Source organism: Anarrhichthys ocellatus, unplaced genomic scaffold, assembly GCF_004355925.1.
Source record: "Anarrhichthys ocellatus isolate YVR2014 unplaced genomic scaffold, GSC_Weel_1.0 scaffold6, whole genome shotgun sequence".
Taxonomy (NCBI): domain Eukaryota; kingdom Metazoa; phylum Chordata; class Actinopteri; order Perciformes; family Anarhichadidae; genus Anarrhichthys; species Anarrhichthys ocellatus.
Genome location: NW_022280036.1, coordinates 8,526,541 through 8,551,326, shown reverse-complemented (window position 1 = coordinate 8,551,326; position 24,786 = coordinate 8,526,541). Strand labels below are relative to the sequence as shown.

At 41.3% G+C, this 24,786-nt stretch overlaps 2 protein-coding genes across 4 annotated transcripts in view; one reads left to right on the top strand and one right to left on the bottom strand.

Moving 5' to 3' along the window:
- Positions 1-6: 6 nt before the first annotated feature.
- Positions 7-15,730, bottom strand: mindy2 (MINDY lysine 48 deubiquitinase 2). 2 transcript variants are annotated; one of them, XM_031846620.1, is made up of 9 exons: positions 14,743-15,730; positions 14,250-14,307; positions 12,120-12,184; positions 6,670-6,828; positions 6,029-6,131; positions 4,516-4,658; positions 3,430-3,603; positions 2,181-2,387; positions 7-1,415 (listed from the first exon to the last, which is right to left on the bottom strand). In XM_031846620.1, exons 1-9 carry the CDS (start codon positions 15,646-15,648, stop codon positions 1,224-1,226), a joined length of 2,007 nt encoding a protein of 668 aa, XP_031702480.1. In that variant the 5' UTR covers positions 15,649-15,730; the 3' UTR covers positions 7-1,223. The 2 variants fall into 2 exon arrangements, with proteins under 2 accessions (XP_031702480.1, XP_031702482.1); XM_031846622.1 differs by lacking the exon at positions 7-1,415 and having other exon boundaries at positions 2,304-2,387; positions 3,412-3,603.
- A 2,444-nt stretch (positions 15,731-18,174) lies between these two features.
- adam10a (ADAM metallopeptidase domain 10a) overlaps positions 18,175-24,786 on the top strand; it is a 24,278-nt gene continuing 17,666 nt past the window's right edge. Inside the window, exons 1-2 of one of the 2 annotated variants that reach the window (XM_031846248.1) lie at positions 18,175-18,370; positions 23,600-23,750. In XM_031846248.1, the coding sequence (XP_031702108.1) occupies positions 18,319-18,370; positions 23,600-23,750 (203 nt within the window). In that variant the 5' untranslated portion in view covers positions 18,175-18,318. Of the gene's footprint in view, positions 18,371-18,395; positions 23,751-24,786 lie in introns of those variants that run through there. The other variant, XM_031846249.1, reaches the window with a different exon arrangement.

Genomic DNA, 24,786 nt, shown 5'->3' with positions numbered 1-24,786 from the left:
CACACACACACACACACACACACACACACACACACACACACACTGCAGCTTTTCAGAAAGCTGCAAGAAGAGACTGAGAAAGAAAGTGCCTTTCAGAACTGCCATACACTCTAAACCGGGTGTGATCTACTACAAATCTAATCTGCTAAAAGATAGTCGTGTCTCACACAGAAACAACTTCCGATTCAGACAAAAAAATCCTGCAACGTTATTCTCAGTTTGACTGTCGCAAACACAGCTTTTGTGAAGTACAACCTCAACATTAAAGACTAGACGAATGTGTAGCACAAAAGATTTGACTATTTCCAAATGCTCAGTAAATGCGACATGTATACAACACACCAATTTATACCACACGTGTACAGTACATACCACACACATGAAAACAAACACACATTCACATTCAAACAGAGCAGAATACAACACCACCATACTCTGGTAAGGCAAATCTGAACAGGGCAAGCTGTGATGAGTATTGTTCCATAGCTACAGTAACTGGCAGCTATCTGGCATTAATTAACCCTTAGGTACATAGTGTTTTGGAAGGGACACAAATAGTGTTAAACTGATTTCCTACACGCAATATTATGAGCAAATCCATCTCAGTTTACAGAAGAAAAAAAACTCACCAAAAAGCTACCTCATACATAGTTTACATAAATAAAATGTGAATCTTGGCATCAACTTAAAAAAAAAAAACCCATGGGTCTGTCTATATACGTTTTGTAAATGTTGATACGTACCAAAAAGCTGATGAGCTTCAGTAATGACAAATGAATGGTTTTTTTTTGGAAAAGAACATGGTGAGAGGGTGACATTTTGTTTCTTCAGATTATGTCTTTTGCTATAAAATACACCACCCCAAATAAACCCCACATCCCAAATACAGTGCACTGTGCAACTTGTAACAAAGTTTGGCCGACACTATGAAAGATAAGCTGCAGTTGTCATGGTAGTGTGTCCCTTCCTCTGATGTCCAGGTTCCACTGAGGAAAGAGGAAAGAGGATAGCAGGCACCAGTGGTTTGGGAACAGCAAATCCTCTGTTAGTCTTTTTGCGTCTCTCCTCAAAACGTCTCCTTACCTTGTTTGTCATCAAGTGGGGACTGGGCGTTGTGTGTCCAGTCCATGGAGAAACAAATGCTGTCCGCTTCCTCACAGATAAGCAAATGCACAAAACACACACACACACACACACACTCACTCACAGAGACACACTGTATGTTACAAAATAACACATTTGTCTTTATCCTTCGATTCTTTCTTGGCTTTGCGCTCCCCGCTTGAGGACTGTTTTCCCGGGCTGGGTGTGGCTCCAGCTGCTGCTGCCGTCCCAGCGCCGGCTGCTGCTGCTCCGCTTGCTCCTGCACCTCCTCTGTCCGCCTCGTCTCCCTCGGCAGGCTCCTGCTGGCCCTGCTGCACAAACAGGACAGTGGGGGCAAAAAGGGTAAAAGTTCATAGATGTGTGTGTATATCACAGGCACGGCTACTTATTGCTCTGAACTGGAACGTGGTGAAAAGGCATTATTTAAGACACAGTGATGTCGGGAATGTCCTCATAAATAAGGTATTAGGTTATGTTTGAATATAAATCGAACACCATACCTTAAGATATAACAACCCTGATGTGGGGTTAAATGCAGGCTCTGCTACTTATTTAGTTTTCACTTTTATTTTTTTAGATTTTGAATGATATTATTTAGGCATGTATTAGGAGAGGTCAGAAGAAAGTAGGAATAAAGCATGGCACGCATATTTGGTAGGAAAATTGATAAAAAGATTCTTAAAAAACAGGACTGGTCAGAGAAAGAGAGATCTTTCAGAGAAGCTTCTTAAAAAGTGCAATGTCACATTGGTTCTAATTATGCCATGTATAGTATATATATCGATATACTGCATATCTCACATAGCTGCATCAAGGAGGGCCTCAGCAGCTCCAGGGACAATGCCTGTGTCTTGACCTCACGGTGAAAGGAGGCAGCTTTACAAGGAAAAAGAATACCACTATCCCTTTTCATCTCCAAGTTCTCCTGCATAGCTCACACTTTCTTAAGCATCCACCTGTCTCCAAAAGGCAACATCTTCCCTCAATGCTACATTAAATGCCCCACATTTGTTCAAAGTCCTATTTCTCCTCCCTCTCTCACTTGCTTTTATCTCCCTCAACCCCTCCCTCCCCACCTCTGCTGCTGCTGCTGCTGCTGCTGCAGCCGCCGCCGCCGCCTCCGCCTCCTGCTCTTGCTCCTGGTAGTACTGGGAGGCTCGTCGGTCCTCCTCCTCCTGAAGTTTTTTTGCCAGCTCTAGGTCACTGATGCCCTCGGGGAGCTGCTCCCACTGTAGGTCCTGGCTTTGCTGCTCCTGCTGCAGTGACAGCGCCATCAGATAGTCCTGACACACATGAACATGCACAAAGAGAGAGAGAGGCTTGATGATTTATGAGCAACGCTGTCACGGTGATATACTGTGCTCTGATTATGCAACAGCTGAACTACCTCAGCCTATACTGCAAACAGACCAATCCACACGCAAGCGATGGTTGCAATCCACAACTTCAGTCACATTATTTATCAACTGGGCGATTTGTGTCGGCCTTCATTCATTTTCATTTGCTGTACTATCTTCATTATTCTCTTTGTAGCAATTAGTTGCGGTGCAATTTACAAAATCTCCTTTATGCTGTTGCTATCTATTGTATGATACTCCGTATCTTCTAATATGTGATGTACTTTGTCTCTGACAAAAGACACAATTCCCCAACTGGGGTCATTACAAGTTTTCTCCAATCTAACGGAATTGATTATGAGTGCAGAACATTGCCTGAATGGATTTTTCCCACCAACCCCATCTTGGAGATAAGGAGGTGCTAAACCTGAGTAAGCAAGGAGAATAAAAAGTAATAGCCCCTGTGCTCTTGTCTAGTCTGTGTGCGTGGGAGCAGAGGCAGACAATTTATCAGCAACCTCTGCGCTTGGACCACTCTGGCTGACCAATGAGCAGACAATTGTGAAACCAGCCGGGAGACATAAACCCAAAGCAGACTGTGTGGTACAGCAAAGCATGGATGAGAATGGAGGTGGGCGCCATGCAACCCTGACATGTGCTTTTCAGGCTGTCATATGTGTGTGTGTGTGTGTGTGTGTGTGAGGAAAAGCTGGTATGGGGAGCTATAACATCCATTATCGAGCAACTTCCTTTATTTTCCCTCTTTTGAAGAAGCGCAGGTGTTTTTTTTTGTATCTGGTTTCTTTTAGTCTCTCCTTTCCTTCAGTGTTTCTCTAATTTCGGTAGCACAGTAAAGACCAGTATGGCCTTACTGTTCTGGCATTGTGTCTTGGCCTTTGTGATACACTGATGGTGTAAAAAGCGCAATCATGGTTTTGGAGTGGATGATTGCTGCTTCTGCTAGTCTTGCCTGCATCAGTGCTCAGACCTGGTCTATCTGATCCTGCTGGCCGCGGTACACAGTCTCTGGATTGGAAGGAGGCCGCAACCGGAACTCCGAATCACAGAAGTTGCCGTCTCCGTCGACATTGTGCAGACTTTCCCAGACGACCTTCGCCTCTGTCAGGAAACCTTGGTCTGTAACCAGGTGGTACAGCTGGCCCTAGGAAACAAGCACACATCTTATCAGTGTCACATTGTATGCAGACATACAGGACTGTATGGTTTCTACTGCTAGCACACACACACACACACACACACAGACACACAGACACACACACACACACAGTATATACTTGATGCTTTGTCTGAGGGTTTTAGATGATCCACACAACTTTGCTTACGATATTAGAGTACTATTCAAAATGACAGTAAGCAGGCTCAACTTCCCCTCCTGCAGATAACAGGAAAGGTCTGTCCAAGCTGCAGTGATATGGCAAGCCAGCTGTGAGCAGGCGCTGTTACAGATGGGAGGCAAACCTAAATCTGTTACATATAAATAGGTAGCTTTCATCAGTTTGAAGAACATGTTACAGCCAGTCTGTGCGATGAACACTGCAGGACAATACTGAGGCTCTTATGTGGAACAGGAAGAGAATCGCAGAGAAGAGGTAGATGGCAACACGTGATAGCAAGTTATTTTTCTTTATCTACTGCGAATAATAATTACAAATGTAAAACTCGATTAAATATTACTCAAGACTTTTCTATAAAACTCAACTCTTCATCAAAGAATAAGTAAGCAACTGAACTATTTCTTACTGAATAGCCCGAGAGAAGCATTTAATTAAAGTAAATGTATGATGTTTAGCTCACAGGCAAAATACAGGGCAGTCTGTTAAAGATTGCAGACGGAGTTTTGCTGATATATGAATGAACATTAGCAATGAAACAGAATCTACCTATTGTAAAGGTTTAATAATTGTCTCGTTAACGGCTTCAAGGCCCTCTTCACTGACTGAAAAGACAGAACACATCCTGACCTATTTTCAGTTGCTGCAGTTTCTAGAGTAAGCTCCACAAGTGATTCTCAATCTGACTCACGCAAATAATGCCAACACTATTTAGTGTTTACCTTGTATTTGATCATGGTGCTAAAGTGGTTATTCCTGAAGAAGACACAGAGCTCTCCCTCCTGTACGGTGGACGTGAGCTCACATAAGCCGTGGTACGTAAGCTGAGTGGCTGTGCTGCTCAGAAACTGCTCCGCCACGATGCCTGGGGCGAGAGAAGGGGAGGAAGACGCGCACATGAACACAAAAAGGAGAGATTGAATCTGTGATTGATGAGCAAATGAGGAAACATGGACCCATGACGAGTGTTCCTTAAATGCTTCATCGCATCTTTGATCGTGGATGTAGCCGTGTATTTTGCAGAATATACAGACTTGAAATTGCGAGATATTATGTCCATGTTAATTATGATGCTTTTTTTATTACAAGCTTCACCTCTTAACCTGTGAGCGACTAAAAGCAGTTCTGAATATAATCAATTACTTAGCTTAGCAAGGAGCATAACTTTTACATGTTACTATTAAATGAACACGCACTTTCATCGTTAGACCCCCAGACCACTGGAAGAGTCATCCGCACAACAATCAAGCAATCCTCACTCATTCATAGGCCACCGTTTGGAAAGCATGAAACCCTGCTGTAATGTTTGCGGTGTATATTTGAACATTCTGACTCTGCCGCTGGAAGTGGTCGCAGTAACTACAGTGAACTCAGTAAAGGCTGAGAGGCAGATGGTGAGTGACATCTGCCAGACAGAGCGGCGTTCAATGCGGAGCAAACTTAGTGCGATACTCAAACAGACAGTAAACAGTCTGCCCAACAATGAGACACAACTTTTACAGATTGGTGGAAAAGAACTATTGAATACTTCCAATAAAATATTTAAGTACGCTTTAGCGTGGCAATAAAAAATGAAAAGATGTTTAGTTTTCAGAGTATATCAGTCCATTTAAAGTGGTTGTAAGCATCAGCGTCAAAACACTTAAATAAATCCCTCAGCTAGAAAAACAAATACAATAGAGGGAGGTGAATCTCCCATATCAATATCATCATCGACTTTAAGGCTTTGCTGTGTTCACTTGGCAGCAGACCAGCTGACAACTACTCAGGAAGCTCAGTATTGAATGAGCAAATATTTGTTTTAGTGGAGAAGTTAGTGACAGCTGGTAAGACAAATGTGAGCTGTGGAAGTAGGTCATTTGATGAGTGGCCACACGTCCTGGTTTCATTTGAACTTGATCTGTGGTTTAGTGCAGAATGTGTTTGCACTGGACAGTCCAGTAAACATGTCGCAAGTAACAAATGTCCCACTGAATTAATGGTGCACTGCACATGGAAGCTACAGTGCCAAACGGTACTTGAGTCACTAGTTATGTAACAAAGATGGTCAAAATTGAAAGAATGAAGATTTTTTTTTTAATTAGAACGTTAACCTCTTTTTGCTCTGAAGCTCATACGTTTCAACCACATTGTTCTCCATCTCCAGAACACAGAGGGAGAGAGAAGAGATGAGAGGGAGACAGGAGGGGAGTCAGGCAGGTCACAAAGCAGAGGGAGTGAAGAGAAAGCACTCACCTTCCCCTGCCAGCTCGCTGTTGTCTGACTGTTTGCAGGATATTATCTTCTCTACCAGCTGGTTGTAGCTGCAGTTGCCCACTGCCTTCACAATGTCATGCATCTGCAAACAAAGACAACAAAGAATATTCACCAAGCTGTGATTCCGTTTTACTAAAAGCCCAAGGAAGATTTATACAAAATGTATAACATTCTGGTGACAAGGGGTTCATCTTTAACTACGACCACTTTTTAAAAGTAATCCCTTTTTCGGTACAGTTCAACTGAACTCTGGCACATTTACCCCTTAACTATCTTTATTTAGGGTGGTGTAAACGCTGTCATTTGAAATGAACAAAACAACTGCACATAGACCACTTAAAAATGAGTTGGTGTGCTTCCAAGAGAACTCTGGAGCTGTTAGCTTGGGACGGGAACACAAACCAGACGAGGACCAGGACTTTGTAGTAGGTCCATTTGGGTTCATACGAAACAGAGAAAAACTGGAGGGCAAAAATGAACCGAACTAGTGTGAAAGGGACCTCAAACTGCAGTAGTTGGCAGGTAGAATATTTCATCTCTCGTAGTGAATTTGAAAGAGACGTGTCCTGGATAGAGAGGCGGGCAATACAACCAATTTGTTTCCGGGAGGTCCATCTCACCTGCGGGTCAACCAGCCAGCCGTGGTAGAGAGGGATGTCAAGCAGATCAAACACAATGCATTCTGGGGTGTACTCGAAGACTCGCACCCCTGTGAACTTCACGTTCACATCCAGACCTGTCTGCAGCTTGTGCAACACTGCCATGGCATCACTCATGTTCTAGGAAACAAGGAGAACAACGGTTCAGACTTTTGTTAAGAACGTGTAACAACAATAACGCAGCAGAAGCATCAAACAATGTGAACTTGAACTATACACAAACAAATCTCTTAGAAAAAGCCAGATTTGCTTTCGTATTGAACACATTATACAGAACCAAAAGCTGTGTCCAGTCCAGCTGTTTTCATGTGCCGTCTTTGTCTGTTATATTATACCTGGTTGTCTGCATACAGTCAGCAGAGCTGAAGCTATCAGGGATTGATTTTTCTACCAATCAAGAAGCCATTAGCTGCCATTTATTCCTGCACAACACAAAAACAGCTTCCACACACTCACACCTTAATTGGTTTTCGTCAAATAGTTCTTATTTATTGTTACTTCAATGTGACTAAGTTGACTGTTTTCAAATTTACTGCACTTACTAGGTTTTGCTCTGCTTACTGTCAAACAATTTACAACCACAAGAAGAAATGGGAGTCGCTGCCAGGAAACCATTTAATATTACATTTCTGAGTGAGCTCTCAGGCTCGTTATTATAAGACATATTATCATTACGAAGGAGTGGACAAAATGTCAGGAGCATGTAACGATATAATGCAATCCACTCGCCCTGCAATACACCCAACCTTTGTTTGATTTTTGACTTTATTTCTGATAGCTGACCATAGAGACATGACAGGAACTGAGGGGAGAGAGGAGGGATGAAATGCTACACAATGGTCATACATTAATCCATCAGTGATTTCTTCTTTGTTACAACAACTTTTTCAACTCACCACTGCTCTATCTCTTTAAATAGATGAAGCCAGCAATATAACGTATTCAACATCTTAAAAAGCCTAAAGTTCCTCAGCAGGATTCGAACAGGTGACGCTGTGACTACGTGGTCAGGAACCTAAACCCTAAAGGTTGCCCCTAAAACGTTAAAATTTGCAGTAGTCATGTCAGACAGATGGCTCACTTCTTTGGCCATTTTAGTGACGTAGTCCGTTAACTTAGAACGTATTATACTGAAAGTTGTTCCACAGAAAGCAGTGCCCATTTGTTAATATTTCCTCAAGGCTCAAACATTAAGGTACAGGATGATTCAACAATGTGGCAAACCACTACAGAGTTCATCCTACAGCTTGGCTGTGTGGACCATAATTAGTTAAGAAGGTCAGTAGAAGGTCAGTAGACCTTCGCAACACAACTATTATAAATCAAGGTAAAATATCAACTTCAAACGACTTTAACTAAAGATATTGCCGTGTCTTTTTGTCCAGATGATGGAGGTTGACTCACTGGAGGCGACAGTATGCATTATCAGTATCACTTTTTCACATGATACCAATGCCTCACTACATGAACAGACTGAGCCGTAATACCAGGAGGAAAACACAAAAGTCTTGAAAAAGTAACGGCCACCAGAGTCTAAAATTCCCCTTGCTAGGCAGAAGGCATTAAGATGCCCGGGGCAGGTTTACCGTCTTATCTCGATACATTTACTGAATTAAACCCAGAACATAGTGTAAGAAGAGCTGTTCTTGATTGACAGCTGCAAACGATGCTGTGTGCTTGCTATTTTAATGATGCACAAACCCTGAGAAAGTATTGCTTCACTTATCTTTGGCCTGCAGCAGTCTTTTTTCTAAATCTGTGCAGCCAAATCCAACAGCTCTTTACCACCGTGTTTACTATATGTGGTGTGTGCACAATGGCAGATACTGATTATTGCAATTGTGATTTCCCTAAAACATTATCAAATTTACAGAAATATCCTACTTCAGGTTCTCCTTTTGAAGCAGCTTTTAAGCCCTCATGAAGAAGAATGGCATCACCAATTGTGCCGGTTGTTTACAAGTTTCAATAATAAATCTACCTCTCTGTTTTTAATTGGATTAGTCTTCTCCGGTTTTCATGTGGCCCAAACAGAGCTCCGTGATGCTTTTTCTCTGTTCACACCGATAAGAAAACATCAGTTTTGTGAGGTGGAAAAATCAGAACTGTGCTTTGACTTTGAAATTATGTTTTTAATCTCTTGTAGTAGAGGAAAAGGTTTAAAATAAATACATGTAGAAAACAAATCCTTTATTTCAGCGACTGAATGATTGAAGAGACTGTTTCCACTTCATTCATCCTTTAATTATGAGTGAGGCTTTTATCACTACTACACTGTAAACATTGAATACACATCGCATCATATTTAAGCCATATATGTCACATGCATGCATCCACACACCTGTGAACCCAACAAAACAGACTAATTCTTGCATTAAGTCTCAGAGCAATGTTCCCCAGCTGGCTCTGAACCTCTGCTGCCATTTAAGTCTGGAATCAGGGTAAGTCATGCAGCTGAGCCCTACAACTCTTTCATGAGTGTGTAGTTACAAAAATGTCAATAAAACCGTACAAATATATAGAAGTGTTTATTTCATTAGTGCGAAGAGTTGTGTCTGGCGTAAACGACAACATTGGAACACAATTCCATGCACCACATCTATTAGATTATTTTATAGGTGACTTTAAATATTATGATTAATATTATTTAACTACAGTATCGACCAGTTCACTTCGACACTCTCAAAAAAAACATCACTATTTTGAATGTGAATTTCTATTTTTCATGGTGTATTGCAATCCTTTTGTGTGTGCACCAATTATGAAATGTCACATGCAAAAATGTTCAAGTGTTTGAAAGGCTTCTAAATTCATTATTTCTTTCATTTGAATTCGTTCATGTCCAATAATCGGTATAACAGCCGTCAAATTTAAAAATAAATGAGCAAAAAGGTCACAGTACAGTGTGCAGACTCTATTCTTCAGTTTACAGAGATACTGTACGTCCCATGAACGGCGAGCTACATTCTACGTGAATGGAGAGCGGAGGTGAAAAGCCTTCAGCTGGCCCTTCTGAATGTGTGGATTATGACGCTTATGAGCAGAAGTGATGCCAGGATTAGCAGAGCTGTGTAATGGACCATATCTCTTCACTTTAGGGCAGAGGGCTCCAACAGCAGATGAGCGCTTGGAGATCAGATGATTAGCATCACTTGCATTCATCTGTGCTTGTGTTGGATGCACTTCCACAGTATAACATGAGCACCGTGCTCTGCCGAGGATTTTCTGTATTCTTACATTCACTCTTCAACCTAGGTGTTTAAGGGGAGGCCTCTCTGCTTAACTCTATATGCTGACTTTCACTGGATATTTTTCACGAGTGTGTATGTGAATGCAAACCTCATGAGTCTGTCAGCATTCATGCAAATCTATAAAAAACACAAATATCCATCAACCAAAAGAGCAACATATCAATCACTGGAGGACAAAAGCAAACCATTACATAATGCTGTGACCCATCAGTGGAAGCTGTAAATAATAAAAAGTTTGCAAGACGGTAATGTCCCACAATGTGGGTCATACTTTCATGAATCCTGACACACATCAGCAGCTGTCGCTGCTCTACATTTCTGCTGGATGTGTCATCGCGCTAATCTCTAGTTTCTACACATAAATTACACACATTAGGATGAAAGTACAGCTCTCGACATAAAGTGATTATAAGCTTCGTTAAGATACATGCTGGTACATTGGAGCTAATGTAATAGATTGCATTAGATTGTGCACGTGTACCTAACAAACAGATAGCCTTGTGTTTAGCCTAATCTCTGATCGTATAATAGGATCCTGCTTGAATTGAATCAGCAATTGAGTTAAGGAAATATGCGAGATCTGAGAGAAATGCCTTTTGAATTCCAAGATGGGATTTGATCTGCTTTACTCAGAAAGGCTTTGACGAAACATTTGTGAACAAGGCCCATTGCTGTGAATGATATCAAGTTAAAACAAACGAGGCTTCTTTAACATGATGACCCATTTCCTCCAATGGCTGAACCTTCACTGTGGATGAAGTGCCTTGTGAGAGTGCTGTTGAGCTGGGTCCATTGAGACAAACGCAGAGAAAAACCATCTCTCACTCTCACTCACACAGCTCCTCTGAGTAAATATTTAACAATAGCTGAAGAGCAGCCGTGCAACTGCTATTTTAATCCTCATACGCTGCTGTGGCAGATGATGTTTTTTTAAGCTGAATTTATAAATAGAACAACTTCTGTTATGAACTCCTACAGCTCTTTTTAAAGTCAGGGTGGCTTCAGTTGTATTTTATAACAATCTAATAAGCAATGAAAGCACATCTCTCCACGACATAAACAAGGGGACACCTTTTGTTTGGCATGCACATAAACACGTTTCAGACTTGCGCTCTCTTAGCTCCCAAAGCCCGGCCCACTGCAGTCTCCACATACTGTGTCAACCGCAGCACACGGACACGAGGACACCCACATGCTAAAGAGCTCTCAGGCCAGTGTCTAGGATTAGACGGCCATAATAACTATGCAACACAAACTCTTACCACTCCCTTGCTTTAACAGTGCATGCTGAGGCCACCACGGATTTATTTAAGAGGTTGTATTTCAGCCAAACTTAAATTTAGAAAGGCATTTGCAGTGAGCTCCTATGAGGAGACTGCACATTATTTTTCTCCTCTTTGAAAGAGGGACAAGTGTGGCTTCAAATCATTTACAGATGTGCTGGTGCTCTGCCACGCAAGAGGAGGAGAGGCAGGGCCTCTCCCACACCATAGGCAGGCAGTGGAGATGGGAGGAAGCAGGGGAGCCGGAGCTCCATCTCCCAGTGCCACTCATGGTGAGCCCCACACACACACACACACACACACACACACACACACACCGCCTCGGTAATAGCCGGGAGCTGAACCCAGCCATGCGTCTCTAAGCATTCACAGCCATGTGAAACAACATAATCTGACACTCCTGACCCATGTTGTTCCCTGGGCCTTGCAAGACTCATCTTATGTAACCTATAGAGCAGCGGAAAAAAAGCTAAGCTGCAGTTTTATGTGGTTTGTAGTCAACTCGATGCTTATTTCCACATTATGGAACATCCACTGACCTTCACTGCTAACTCTATGCAAATGGACAAAACCCGTTTCAGTGCGAGCGCCGAGCTACTGAATGCACGTCCGAGCAGTGCTCACTTTGAATACTGTGGTAATCATTTTTCAATAATGACGGTGAGAACAGCTGAGATATTTTGAGTGTGTTGATGAGACAAAGTGAGAGCTCATGTTCAACTTGCACAACTCTGGTTTCAACACATAGAGGGAGTTCATCCCAGAAGCCCTGCGCTCCTAACTATGAACAGTCAGCAGCTTACTAACGCTCACGCATAAGCAAAAACACACACGCCTGTTCAATAATAATATTCAGCAGTAATGAGGCAGGACTTACCTGCTCATAGTTTAGCCGCTGAGCCTCCGATATCTCTTTAGGCTTGGTTTCAAGAATGTAGTCTCCTGCAGGGGGACAGAGGGAAAGACACGTTGACTTATGTTGCATCGACAGAACAAAACAATCACTGCCTTGACTGATTATAACAATGGCTTCATAGCTAAAGCGTTTGATAGGGGTCAGATGGTAGGTGTCGTTATGAGCCGCATTAGGGGGGGTTTGGCACTGACCAGCTGTTTTCCTCACATGTAGCATCAACCATGTAGCATCAGTCTGTCCACCGTGGTGTCACTTGAGAGCTCTGTGGACTCGGCTCTGCAGCAGAGAACACAGCCTGGCAGCTGTCTGACTCCAGCTCTGTGCAGCCTGATCAGCGCTACAAACATGCTGACCACAACACCTCAAGCCACATGAACATTTTTGTTGTAGTTTGCCGTTCTCTTGAATAGTGCTGACACAACTTTTAAGTTCCCTTTTCGGTATTGGACATAGTTGTAATGGCAAAGGAAGTCATGCAAACATATTCTTGTTATTGACGTTTTATTGCAGTCCTTACTTTAAAAAACTTTTTTTTATTTTAAACGCTTCACAGAGACTCTGTGACTGGAGAGAGTACCATGCTGCACTGTCATCCCACACGTTCTCTGAGTATTACTTAGATCAATGCCATCAAACCCTAGCGGTCATCAAGTGCTACATTAAGTAAAAAGCTAAACAAAAAAGACACGGTCAAGTGTATTTTGCAAGCGAATTGAATAAATGGACTTAATCCAGCTGGGGAAACAAACATTGAAAGCTTTTTTCCTTGTAATTTGTGCTTTATAATAATGACTGACCAAGAAAAGCACAACGATTTTTTCATGTGCATGCCGTGAGGGACCATGTAACAGTAAAGACATGTTTAAATCTCTTTTTAGCGAAGAAGCTTATGCTGTATAAACTAAACTCAAAATGATACACCAGTCAGGCTCGTATACTATTTGTAGCCGAGTTCTGCAACATGTGAACTTTAGCTTTACAAAGTCGGACTGAACAACAGACTAACTGCTGGTTGGTTGCAGTTTTGAAAAATGTGTCTGACTTGATTTCCGTGCGGTCACCGTAGATGAAGATTGTTTTCGAGCTAGGGGGAGCAGCAAGCGGAGTGGTTGTACCGCAGCATGTCCTCGAGAGGGAAAAACCCCTCACTGCTCTGAACAGTTGACTCACTCACCCTGGTCATCCCTTAATATCTGTATCCGTCTGGATCACCGGCCATGCTGCACAGCCAACTGCTGAGCAAAGACCACCACCCACTTTAAACACCACATCTCAACTACATCAGCAATCATCACTCTTGGTGTTTTTGTCTGTGTGTTATGACAAACAGGACAAGAACAAGTTTAACTCCGTGTGCAATTATTACACGCAAGCACAATCCTCCCAAATAGAAAACAAGTGGGCACTTTTGGAGACATTAAAAATACACACAGTGATGAAACTGCGAAATTCCTTCATTATTGAGCTGGGATTTACAGAGATGAGAGCACTGTTTGAGCCGTGGATAGAAACCAGTTCAACTATCACAGTGAGGGGGGAAATCATCCTTGTGATGTGGATTATTTTAGTCTACTTATGGCAGTGGCTACTGAAGGCCCTGATAGGAGACGCTAGTGAAGACGGGCTCTACCCCGGCTGTAATCATACACTCTACTTTGATATTGTAGAGCCATTTTAGTTATGAAGGGCAGGACACAGCCAGAGAGAAGAGATAGCTCCGGTTTCCTTTGCAACAGCAGCAGACTTAATCATGGGGGATTCCCCTGTTCCGGTCTCTTCCTCTGTTGACTCTGGAATATATATATATATATATAATGTTTACTAGGCTGTTGAAACTCAGTGCCAGATGCTTTATGTTCTGCTGTGTTTACAAGTGTGGACTCATGGGCAATACTCTCTAAAAGCAGGTCTACATATTATTATTAAAGTAAGCTACTTAACTGCAAGTTACAAAACAGGTTATTATTGTAAATGTAAAGCCAGGTGAAACAGGCAGCTATCTAAGTATAAGTATTGCATTTCCCCCATTTGATCAATGATGTGGCATCAACCTGGTTTTGAGTAATAGGTTCAACAGCTAAAAACACTCACCAAGATACTCCATTAGTTGCTCAACAGTTATAATTTCCATCATAGGCGGCATCTTAACCTGCAGCAGAGAGACATGGACACCCACTGTTCATTAATTCAGTATATAAAACAAAGCACTGCAACACAAATTAACTTCAACCACAGGAAATAAACTATTTACTGTTGGGACCCATGTGCTACAGTTTATAAAACACCTCATAGCCTATGTCAACGTTCAACATGCACCAACATGTTGATATAAAATGATACCTGGTGTTAACATGTCTTGACAGAAATCACTTTTGGGAGTTAGGCACCTGAGGAACCTGCACTGATAGATGTAGTGTTGGATGTGTATGTTAACCATAATCAAATCTGAAAGTTAAATAAAGTCTTACAATAAATGCTCCTTTGTATAGTAAAAATTCCACTGACACAGTTTGCAAAATATGCCAATTTGAAGGTAGTATCAAGATCATAGATCATAGATCTCTGCTCGTCTCAGAACCTTTACCTTCCATGCAAGCAGAAGGACATTCATAATTGCCAGTAATGGACAAGGGCCGTTCTCGTTTTGGGTGATGATCGGCGTATTCTCCTCCCTCCACTTGATCCACTTAATGTGGTATATGGACTGGCCGGCGGCTCGATCCTTTGCGCACGAAGTCTTCGTCCCATCAGCCCCGTGCTCGCCCTGCAGGGCCAGGGCCAGTCCTCTGTCCTCCAGTCCCTCACTGTTCAGGTCGGAGCTCGGGCAGGAGTTGAGGTTGGAGAAGGACTCGAGTGAATCTATGCTTCGGGACTCTCCACCAAGGCTGGGATCGGGGTCACTCCCACTCGGCAATCCCTCCAACAAGGTGTGATCACCGGACAGCCCGGGCTTGACGTGTGCTGTGATTGCTTTGTCCGGACACAGCTGAGTCGGTTTGGCAAGTTTTGTCGGCTCACTTTCTCCACGAGCCAGAACTTTAGCCTGCGCATGTGTGCCGTCCTTAGCGAGAGGTGTGGACGGGCTATCGGTTTTGTTGATGACTAACTTTGAGGCACCACCTTCGCTATCTTCTGCAGCCAGCACCGAGTCATGCCCCATCCCGTTACTGATCTGATCCCCGGACCCAGACGCGCTCGTCTTGGTATCGCTCCTCGTATCTCCCTGGACTGGGAGGACTTCGATCACTTCTGAGACGCCAGACTTCCCAGCACTGGACATGACATTAACGTAGCCGGGCGCACTGACATTTGCAGTGCTGTTATTGCAACTAACGTTACCCAAAGTGCTGAGAGGAGCCTCACTATTCTTGCATTTCTCTGCTGCTCCCTTCCCTCCGCCGACAGCCGTAACATCGCACATCTCTCCCGCGATCGTGGCGCACAAAGAGCTCCCGTCCGTGGCTCGATGCAGCTTTGCATTTTTCTCCATTTCGATTTTACAGACTGTCGACAGATTTTTTTTTAGCTCAATTGCAGCAGGAGCTTCAGTCCCAAAGACGCCATGACAACTCTGCGAGTGACGTCATCAGAGTGAATCGTTTTCAGGCCGAGCAAAAGGGAGGGAGGGGGGCACGCGCAGAGAAACCAGGCAGTGGTGGTGCCTTTGGGTGGGCTCGTATTCTTCAAAGTTTATCACTGATTTAATATCTGTGGCCTGTATAAGATATTTATTTTAACTAACATTATCCCCTCACGTGTGTTTTTAATGTCTGTGATGACTAGGTTACTGTTTACATTTTAGCTGCTATTCATTGACTAGTATTTATAAAAACCGAATTTGTCATATTTTCACCTCAAAACAAAACGTTGTGTATATCTTAGAGATATCCGTGTTTACATTAGACGTTCATTTTAATGACGACTTTTGTTTACAATGTGTGTATACTTTGCCAATCTCTGAATTGATGGGCATTTACCACAGACGCAAAAGTACTACTGTTCAGATTGTTTATTGTCTGACTGTAAGCACAACATCCCCAAAATACAGAATACAAAAAAAGTTATTAAAATGACGGGGTGTGTACATGGATGTATAAATAAAGATACTGATGTAGTTGGCTGTACAACCCATTGAAAAGTATCTACTTTTACGAGTATTCCTGAATGTAGACTGAACGGAACCTCCTGCCGTGGCCTGAATCATCTCGCGTACATGGCACGTGTGCTCGCGCATTTGTGAGACGATAAAAATCTCGCGTTGTCAGCCCTCCGTATTTCTAAAGAGCCGACAATAACAACAATAATCTATAAATGAGTAATAGTCATTGTTACTTTATTGTTTCAATCCTCCGGATAAACGAGACTTTGGATGTATTTATTTATTTAGTGGTGTGCAAAAAAAAAACAATCACCCTGAATTCAATTTGAATACCTGTATCTAATTATACATTATAATTCAGCATACTGTATATCTACCCCTTTCTATTCTCTTAACCACCATGATGTATAGTCTTCAATGTTCCATCTATCCACATGCAGTAACCGCTTACAACCGCTAGATGGCAGCAATTACTCGTCCGAGCAGAAGGGGCGACTCATTGGTCCTCAATGACAGACCTGAGGCTGATCTTACTATCAGACTGCATAAAAACCTTCCTCCATCCCAAACACGACCCTAACCCAGTACCACAGTGTCCGTTCAGAGGAAGTGTTGCTAAGAACAAACGTGCTTTATTTTCTTTTTTAAATATAGGGTAAGGTACGCCACTCTCAAGGTGTATGATCTTGACAAGGATATATCAGATTTTTGTCAAATTATATCAAGTATAATATATAAAGCCTCTTCAGTTGAAATGCCTCAATGAAAAAGAGCCTTTTTTTTGTTATGTTAGCCACCACTGATTGATTTGAGCATTCAACAAATGTGGTTTAATAGTGTTATTTAAAAACTATTTTAGTACATTTGAATGTAGTTTAATTTTGAAATACAGAATTTGCTTCCAAGTATAGGCCAATATTTGTATGCAGGCCTTAAGGGCACCAGTCACAAGCATGGACATAAAACACCTGACCTGCTGTGGGTGCAAAAAGACAGTACAACAGTACCAAGTGCTTGAGAGAAACATAACCACATATTATATCTTAAGATTCCACAATGTCAAAGCACATACCTAAACATAACCATTATTAACTGCAAGCCAGTCATACTACATAATTCTAGTCGTTTTTACTGAGAATCTATTGAGATGGAAACATTATTTAACAACTGCAGTGTCTCAGCTTAGCACATGATGACAACAGAGATATCTTTAAAAGTATGTTCAAAGACTAAATTAGATAAGCGGAAAAGACTTAAAGTAACTTTGTGGCTAACAAAGGAAACCAAACCAGGAAGTCAACACTCAGTGTTTTTGAACACGTTTGTGTTTTTTTCCCCCCCCAGCAGGATGTCATTATGAAGTCACTTTTTTGATTTTTGATTATTTTGGTACCATTGTTTTTGTTATTTAATCATTTACCAGAAGTCCCCATACAGATTTGAACTGTGCATCAGTTGTATTATTGCACTATATGTGTGTTGACTGTGTAGTAATTATGAGCTTTCATACAGAATTACTCTTATTGGTGGAAAAAAAATACCACTGTGCACATGCATTTTTTTTAATTTAGTTGCCATTTCTTGATGATCATTCATTTTCTATTTCCTCATAAGCAGGACTTTTTCCTCCTTAAAGCCTCACCATCAGTATCAAAAATCCTCCAAAAACACTTGGTGAACCCGGAAGTCATGATTTGCGGACGTAAACAACAGACTGATCAATGAAAAAAGTGCATAAACATCAGTTTGGTGCATGTTTTCAGGCTGGGGTCAAACTGAATGATAGTTCAGACGTGATCTGCAGTTGTTTTTAGATTCCCTCGACCTATGACCACAGTTATACACGAACGGGTGTGTCTAGGATATCTTGGCAACACACGCCGGAAGGGAGGAGGGCCTGTCTGTCGGTCTATCCGTCTGACGTCCCGATGTTTGTGATGTGATCTCGCTAACTAGGAAGGGCGACTATACCTTTAAGTGAAAGGAAGCCAAACAAGGAGCAATCAGCGGTGTCGCTGGGTCGCTTTAGCTAGTTTACTGGGCATTCAGGGGGATTTCGATATGATATTTGTTAAACTAATTCTCCTGTTTTGCTGCCTACGAGACATCACAGGTACGTTTTCCATTGATTCACACGGAAAGGAAAGTGTTCAGTGGTCGTCAGTGGTGCTAGCGCTAATCGGATCAGGCACTTGTACTCCGGGCTATGTAACTCGCTAGCTAGCTGGCTAACGTTAATGGCAAACGGCTGTTTGTAACGGCTAACTGCTGTTTACTCGTTATAGAGTGCGTACCCAGGCCAGGTTAACCACCACGTCCGTTACGTTTAACAGTAACATAGGGGGAGAACACTCACAGGAAAGCAGCCTGTTTGTTGACAGTTCCAGTGGGGGGTAAACTAACATCACACTGCTAACGTCTACGAACAGTTCAAATGGCGAGGAAATAATATCACACTCTTAAGTTACTGAAATGTTTACTGGCTTTAGAATCATTTAAAAACAACTAATGCTAGTTTACCATTAAGTTTAGCTGCGCTGGAAAATATATAAAAGTTGCCAGTACGTTAGTCTGAGCTGGTCCCTTGCTTATAATGATTAACGTTACATCTAACAGAAGCAACTCAGTAAACTAGCTAGCTCTATTAATTTCACTATTGACATTTAATGACCAAAACTGAGAGAGTTTAGTTGGTCCACGGGTGTTCAAATTAGGTTAATATAATGTTCTTGTTCTTACCAGGGATGAGTAACACACTGTGGGGTTGGGGTTCTTAAGGCATTCTCGAAGGACTACAGTATCATACTATTTCATCAGTGTCCACAATCATCTCTTCGAGGACTGTTTTTGAGTAGACAAAAGCTTGTTGTAATTACAGTAGTTAGTCAGTAACCTGAGGGTTAGTGTCTCTCAAAACATCAAAAGGAACACATTAAACTTACCTGGTAACTTTGTATTCTAGGAAAATGCTGTTTCTATTGTTGGAGCATTTGTACTTAAACTCCAAATGTTGTGGAATGGAGCACACATTACAAAGAATGTAATTCTTTGACTTATGTTTACAAAAGCCTAAATTTATAGCGTGTATCGGATATGTTTCATGGTGCTTATCTTTTTCTCTGTTCATATACATTAACTTTGTGTGTTTTAAAACCTTTACTATATGATTGAGGCAGAGGGCCACAACATCATTTTTGCATTCTGACTGGTATATTAGCAATTATAGCAAGTTCTTCTGCAGCAGTGCTAGTTGAAGTGTGTAATTTAGGTAAGAAAGCCTTTTCTCCTTTTTGTTTCACCATACATCCTTCCATTCGTTGACCAAACAGAAATCATGGGCCGAGTAGATGAAAACAATGAGAGAAACATTATGCTCAAGGGACAAGGAAAGGTGTGACAAAAGATATCCTGATCCAAACCTAAATTGCTGCAAATAGCTGGCCATTTGCTTCATGCTAGTAAAAAACATACTGCCTTAAAATGTATGAAATATGACAGACATGATGGGAATTCTATGTGTGGTTAAATGTGGATTGTGACATTTTCTGAGGAAGTCAGTGTTTCAGATAAACCAGGTTGTCTCACTTTTGACACAGCTGCTGTTACTTGCTTACAGTGACGGTACGTAGAAGAGAATATTTTCTGGAGTCATAAAGCGTTGGATTTTGTAATGACAAATCTTGTTCAGAGTTGATGCCTGCAGGTTACAAACAACCCTCTTGCTGTTATTTTACCGGTACTTGGTAATACACAAGTTGAGGAGATGAAGATATTTGAGTTGCCCTGAGCTGTGGGGTCTCTGATGTGTCGTGTTAGCCTGCCTGCCATCACCCAGCATGCATGGTAATGTGAGGCTCAGGTCAGTTGTGATGCATGCTGTTAGCACCTCCTCTGTTCCTGTCAGCAGTTTCCTCTCTGTCAAGAATTGCTCTTGAGGCTCTTGAGGCTGAAACAGATTGCACTGAAATCACGATGACATAGCCGTTACAATGGAAGTGGCTGCCAGTTGTTTTCTCAGCTTTTGTTGCTGTCAGCTACTACCTCTTATTGAGGTAATCTATTTAGGCCCAAATGCAATAAGATTGTTCCTTCAAGTCATCATGCAGTGTATTGTTTTCAGAACAGTAATAACAAAAGGTGCCTAAGAAAGAGGGGTGAGTGTCACAGAAATCAATTCAAACGGGATTCGTTTAACAACACTCTAAAGCAATGAAATAGATTGCAACTAAACAGATTATATATAATTTACCACATATAATGTCATCTTGTTAGAAACATTTGCCAAATTAAATGCATTTAACTGTCAAATAATGAAGTATTTTTCAAAATGTATATCTTTCAGTTGTGTTAGAAGATAGATCTGTGGATGAATAATCATTTTATTTCCTATGAATCCAGTTGGTTTGTATCTTTGTTTTTTTTTTATTAAGCCTTTCATTTATTTAAACTTATTTTTCTATTTTTCATTTTTTAAATATATTTGACTTATTCCTCTGTTATTATGCAAAACTGTGATGAATTATATGGTTTCACTGATGATAAAAATAAAGTAAATAAGTTATTAACTATAAGCCTGATGATGATCGTAGATACAATGAAATTGTCATGACCAAAAAACTGTAAATTTAAGGTTGTGTGTCGGCCATGTTAAGTTTAGGGGCAGTGGAGGTAGCTTTTCAAATTGAATGTTGTGTTTCAGTCTGGAATGTTGTTACACCAGTTGAACATTATGGTTGAGAAAGTTTAAGAAACATCGTGGCACCATCACCACCTTCAGTTTCCCTGAGGGTCACTTAGCACATCTGCTTAGCTTGCAAATAATCCTCCTAATAACGTGCATTTAGTTGTTGTCCGTTGTTAGCCTCTGTATTAAAATACGTGCCAATTAACTTGGAATGTTTAAATTCTTTTTTTGTGTTTGTTTTTGTCATTGTAAAAAACTGTTTGGGAGCTGCCGGTCACTGGTATCCTAGTTTTGTCATATTGAGGACTAGATGTTTACATGGAGCACAGAGTAACCCGGTCACTCAGATACCTGAAGAGATGATCATTATCCAGCTTCCTGATTGTCTCCCTCTGTGCAGGTGTGTCTTTGTAATTCGGGTATCTGAAACCAGGATAGGATGGTACATGCGAAAACAAACAGGTTATAACCTGATTATAACCAGGATGCTTATGTGCATGTAAAATGATGCTGTAGTTGCTACACTCCTTTTTATGATATTTTTGTTTCTTTTTTATGTTTTGATGAGCAGCAATCTCCCAGAAATGTCAGACTTACTGCTTAGTTATTATGCAAGCCACCGTCTGTTCATAAATCACCCTTGTGCTGTCACATTATTACATATTAATGGAGTTGTCACGTCCTACTGAGAAGGCAGATCTGGGCAATCTGAGCTGGCGGTGTTTGTTTTTGTACAAAGTCAACATATTTCCTAATTAATTACAGCATTGTTCGCTCACCCCACAACCCCTCTTGTTGGTTTCCAGGCTGGTTGTTGGTTCAGTCTCATTAGCTGTCTTTATTTTCATTGTTGAAAAATGGCAAAAAATGATGGTTGGAATATTTTCGTGCTGCATTCATGGACAAGTTGCTGCTAGCCCGTTACAGCCACTCCCTGCTTGGGGAGGTGTGACTCACACTACATGGAAGCCCTACTGTAATGAACAAAATAGTGTTTAAATACAGGCAGTGTGGCACACCATATCCCTTTTGGCCTGAGGGAGTCTCTTAATAATGTGTATTTTTCTACCATTTTTCTTTCACTACAAAAGCTTGAGCTCAGCTTTCAGTACCAGCATGTTAACCTCTTCTACTCCTTGCGTACGCTGTCGTCCTCGGCCGACTATATTCTCTGTCAGAGGCTGTAGCAGACTTATAGGGCGAGAATGGTATCATATGAAACAAGAAAAACCTAAGGAATCCATTGGTACCAACCATGTCATGCTAGCTTGTTGGAGGCTAAATAAGTTAGGACCCTAAAGTTTGGCAAGGGAATAACTGGCATGGCCATATTCACAGGGGTCCCTGTCAAATACGGCAGTATAAATGTGTTATTTTTGCCTATTCTAAAAGGGTTTTCTGCTTACTGGGGTCCCTAAACAGTCTTGGATTTGCATATTGGAAAGCTGAGACTCTTGTGGATTCAATGAGCTCAATTGTATTCATATATGGTGATATTAGTCACTTTTTGCTTCCATCATAAAGATCTACGCCTAAACAAAACAATGTTTATTCCAGATTGAGAAAAACTTCACACCCAGTGCTGAGTTGCATCTCAAATTCATCTTTAGGCTTTAGATGATACGACACCACTTCTATGAGCATACACTGCTGATCTGCTATCTCCCCATAATGAGGCCTAGTCCCCCCCTTAAAAAAGACAAAAATGGTAAATGTAAATGAAGAGGTTAAATAGAGCCCTTGCTAATTAAGGAGCATTCATGACCCAAAACATGAGACTAATATTTAGTTAGTAGCCTTAGGAATGTAGATTAGCATTTAAATAGCTCGCAGCCAATTCAGTCCCCGTTCTCGCACAATGACATTACAGTCGTACTGAAACAGAACCTCAGTCACCTGATATGCATCATGTGCTCCTCATTTGCACTTTAAACTGACTCTCTTTGTCTTTGTGAAAAGAACAAAGAAATGGTCAGTATGAAAGCTGGCAGGATTACCTCTCTGGGGTCACATCAATAAGCTGAATAAGCCTGTTAAGCACGTCTGGTGACTGACAGCTCCAACGATAGCCGGCCACTATGATACAGATTCATCCCTGTTTTACCAACCCCTTTTCTCATGAAAGACATGGTGACAAGGCACAGGTAAATAATACGATTAATGATGGCTGAATTACATTTAACTGCTTCAGCTTCAGGGTCCTGATATTGAACATGCTGGCTCCCTGTCATGGTTCACAGGGAAACTCAAATAGAACAGATAATCACGTGAGCCTGTGTGCTCAAAAGAGATGTGCAATTGTGGATCTTTTTGCAGACGTTCCCGTGTTGTTGTGGTTGCGTAATTCCAATCCAAGTGCTGATTGCGTGTCTGATGAACAAAATGCGTTAGCGCTGTTTTGTTAGTCCATTAATTATAAACAAGATTCACCAAAAGGATCAAAACAGGAAGTGATTATTTTAAGTTTTTCTTTCATTTGTTTTGTGAAAACAAACGCGTTCCAAGCTCCAATATCTGTCTACTGTGTCAGTCAAATTCCATGTAAGATGGATGAATACTCAGACTAATAACTGAACCAGGAATTACAGTAAAATAATAAAGAAAAAATGTTACTCTTGCAGCAAATGTTTGTTGATGAGCTACTGAACTCTCTTTCAGGTCAGTTTGGGAACCCCTTGGACAAATATATTCGCCATTATGAGGGTTTATCATATGACACAGAAGTTCTGCACAACAGTCACCAGAGAGCCAAGAGGGCGCTCTCTCCTCAAGACAAGACTGTGCACCTGGACTTCCATGCACACGGAAGGTCAGTTAAATTACACACACACACACACTGTCTTCCTCACTTATTCATGCTCCCCTTCTATCTTCAACTTAACCTCATACATATGCTGCGTGAACTTTATTTAGTGTGAGAATTTTGTTGAATGGACTTACAAATATAAAGTGTTTTACTCAAGAACATTTAGAAGAACAATATTAAGTACCTTTCGTTTAATACAAATAATAATAATTTAATGTCTTTTCTTTTTGACATTTATCTCATCATTTTTACCTTGACCTGTGCTGGGCGTGGCTTATTGTGTTTACTTACCGTGCCATCATATTATATATCTTCATTTGCAATAAAAGTTGTAAGGCAATGGAAATGTTTGTTCAGTTCCCCCAGTGCCATTACATGTGACATGTCATGTTATTTATGACGTCAGAAACATTTCGTTGTGCCGTTGACCCTGTGTTAACCTACATATGACTTAAAAAAACAGGAATTTGGTTACACCACTTCCTTATTGAACCATCTGGTCATTGAAAGACAAAATGAATGTCAACATAATACTGAGCAGTTGCATCAAAACTGAAAACCAGATCTTTAAAGTCCCCATTTTGGAGAAAGCACCTGCTGTTTTCTTTAAATTAGACAAAACATGCGTGAGTTTAATTAACCCTGTTTGAGGGATCATCATTGATCTCGTGTTGGTGGCTGATGTACCAGGTATGAAAGATACCCGTCTCTGTGGTGCAGGCTTCTCTCAGGGTCCCTGTGGCCACATTGTGGTTATTTATTTAAATCTGTGAAAGAAACAAGACTAACCACATTATTGCAAGCTGTAGTCAAATTCTGTTTTAAATGACATGTAATTGGAGATGAGCCACTTTCAATGCCAAGTAGTTCCAGTAGAGTGGTGCCGTCCCTGTTTTGGAAGCAGATTATTTTAGGCAATAACACCTTTGAAATGTTCTCAGATTTGTATCAGCTGAGTTCTTGTTACTTGGTATAAAGTGACAGCAAAGGGAGTGTGTGTGTGTGTGTGTGTGTGTGTGTGTGTGTGTGTGTGTGTGTG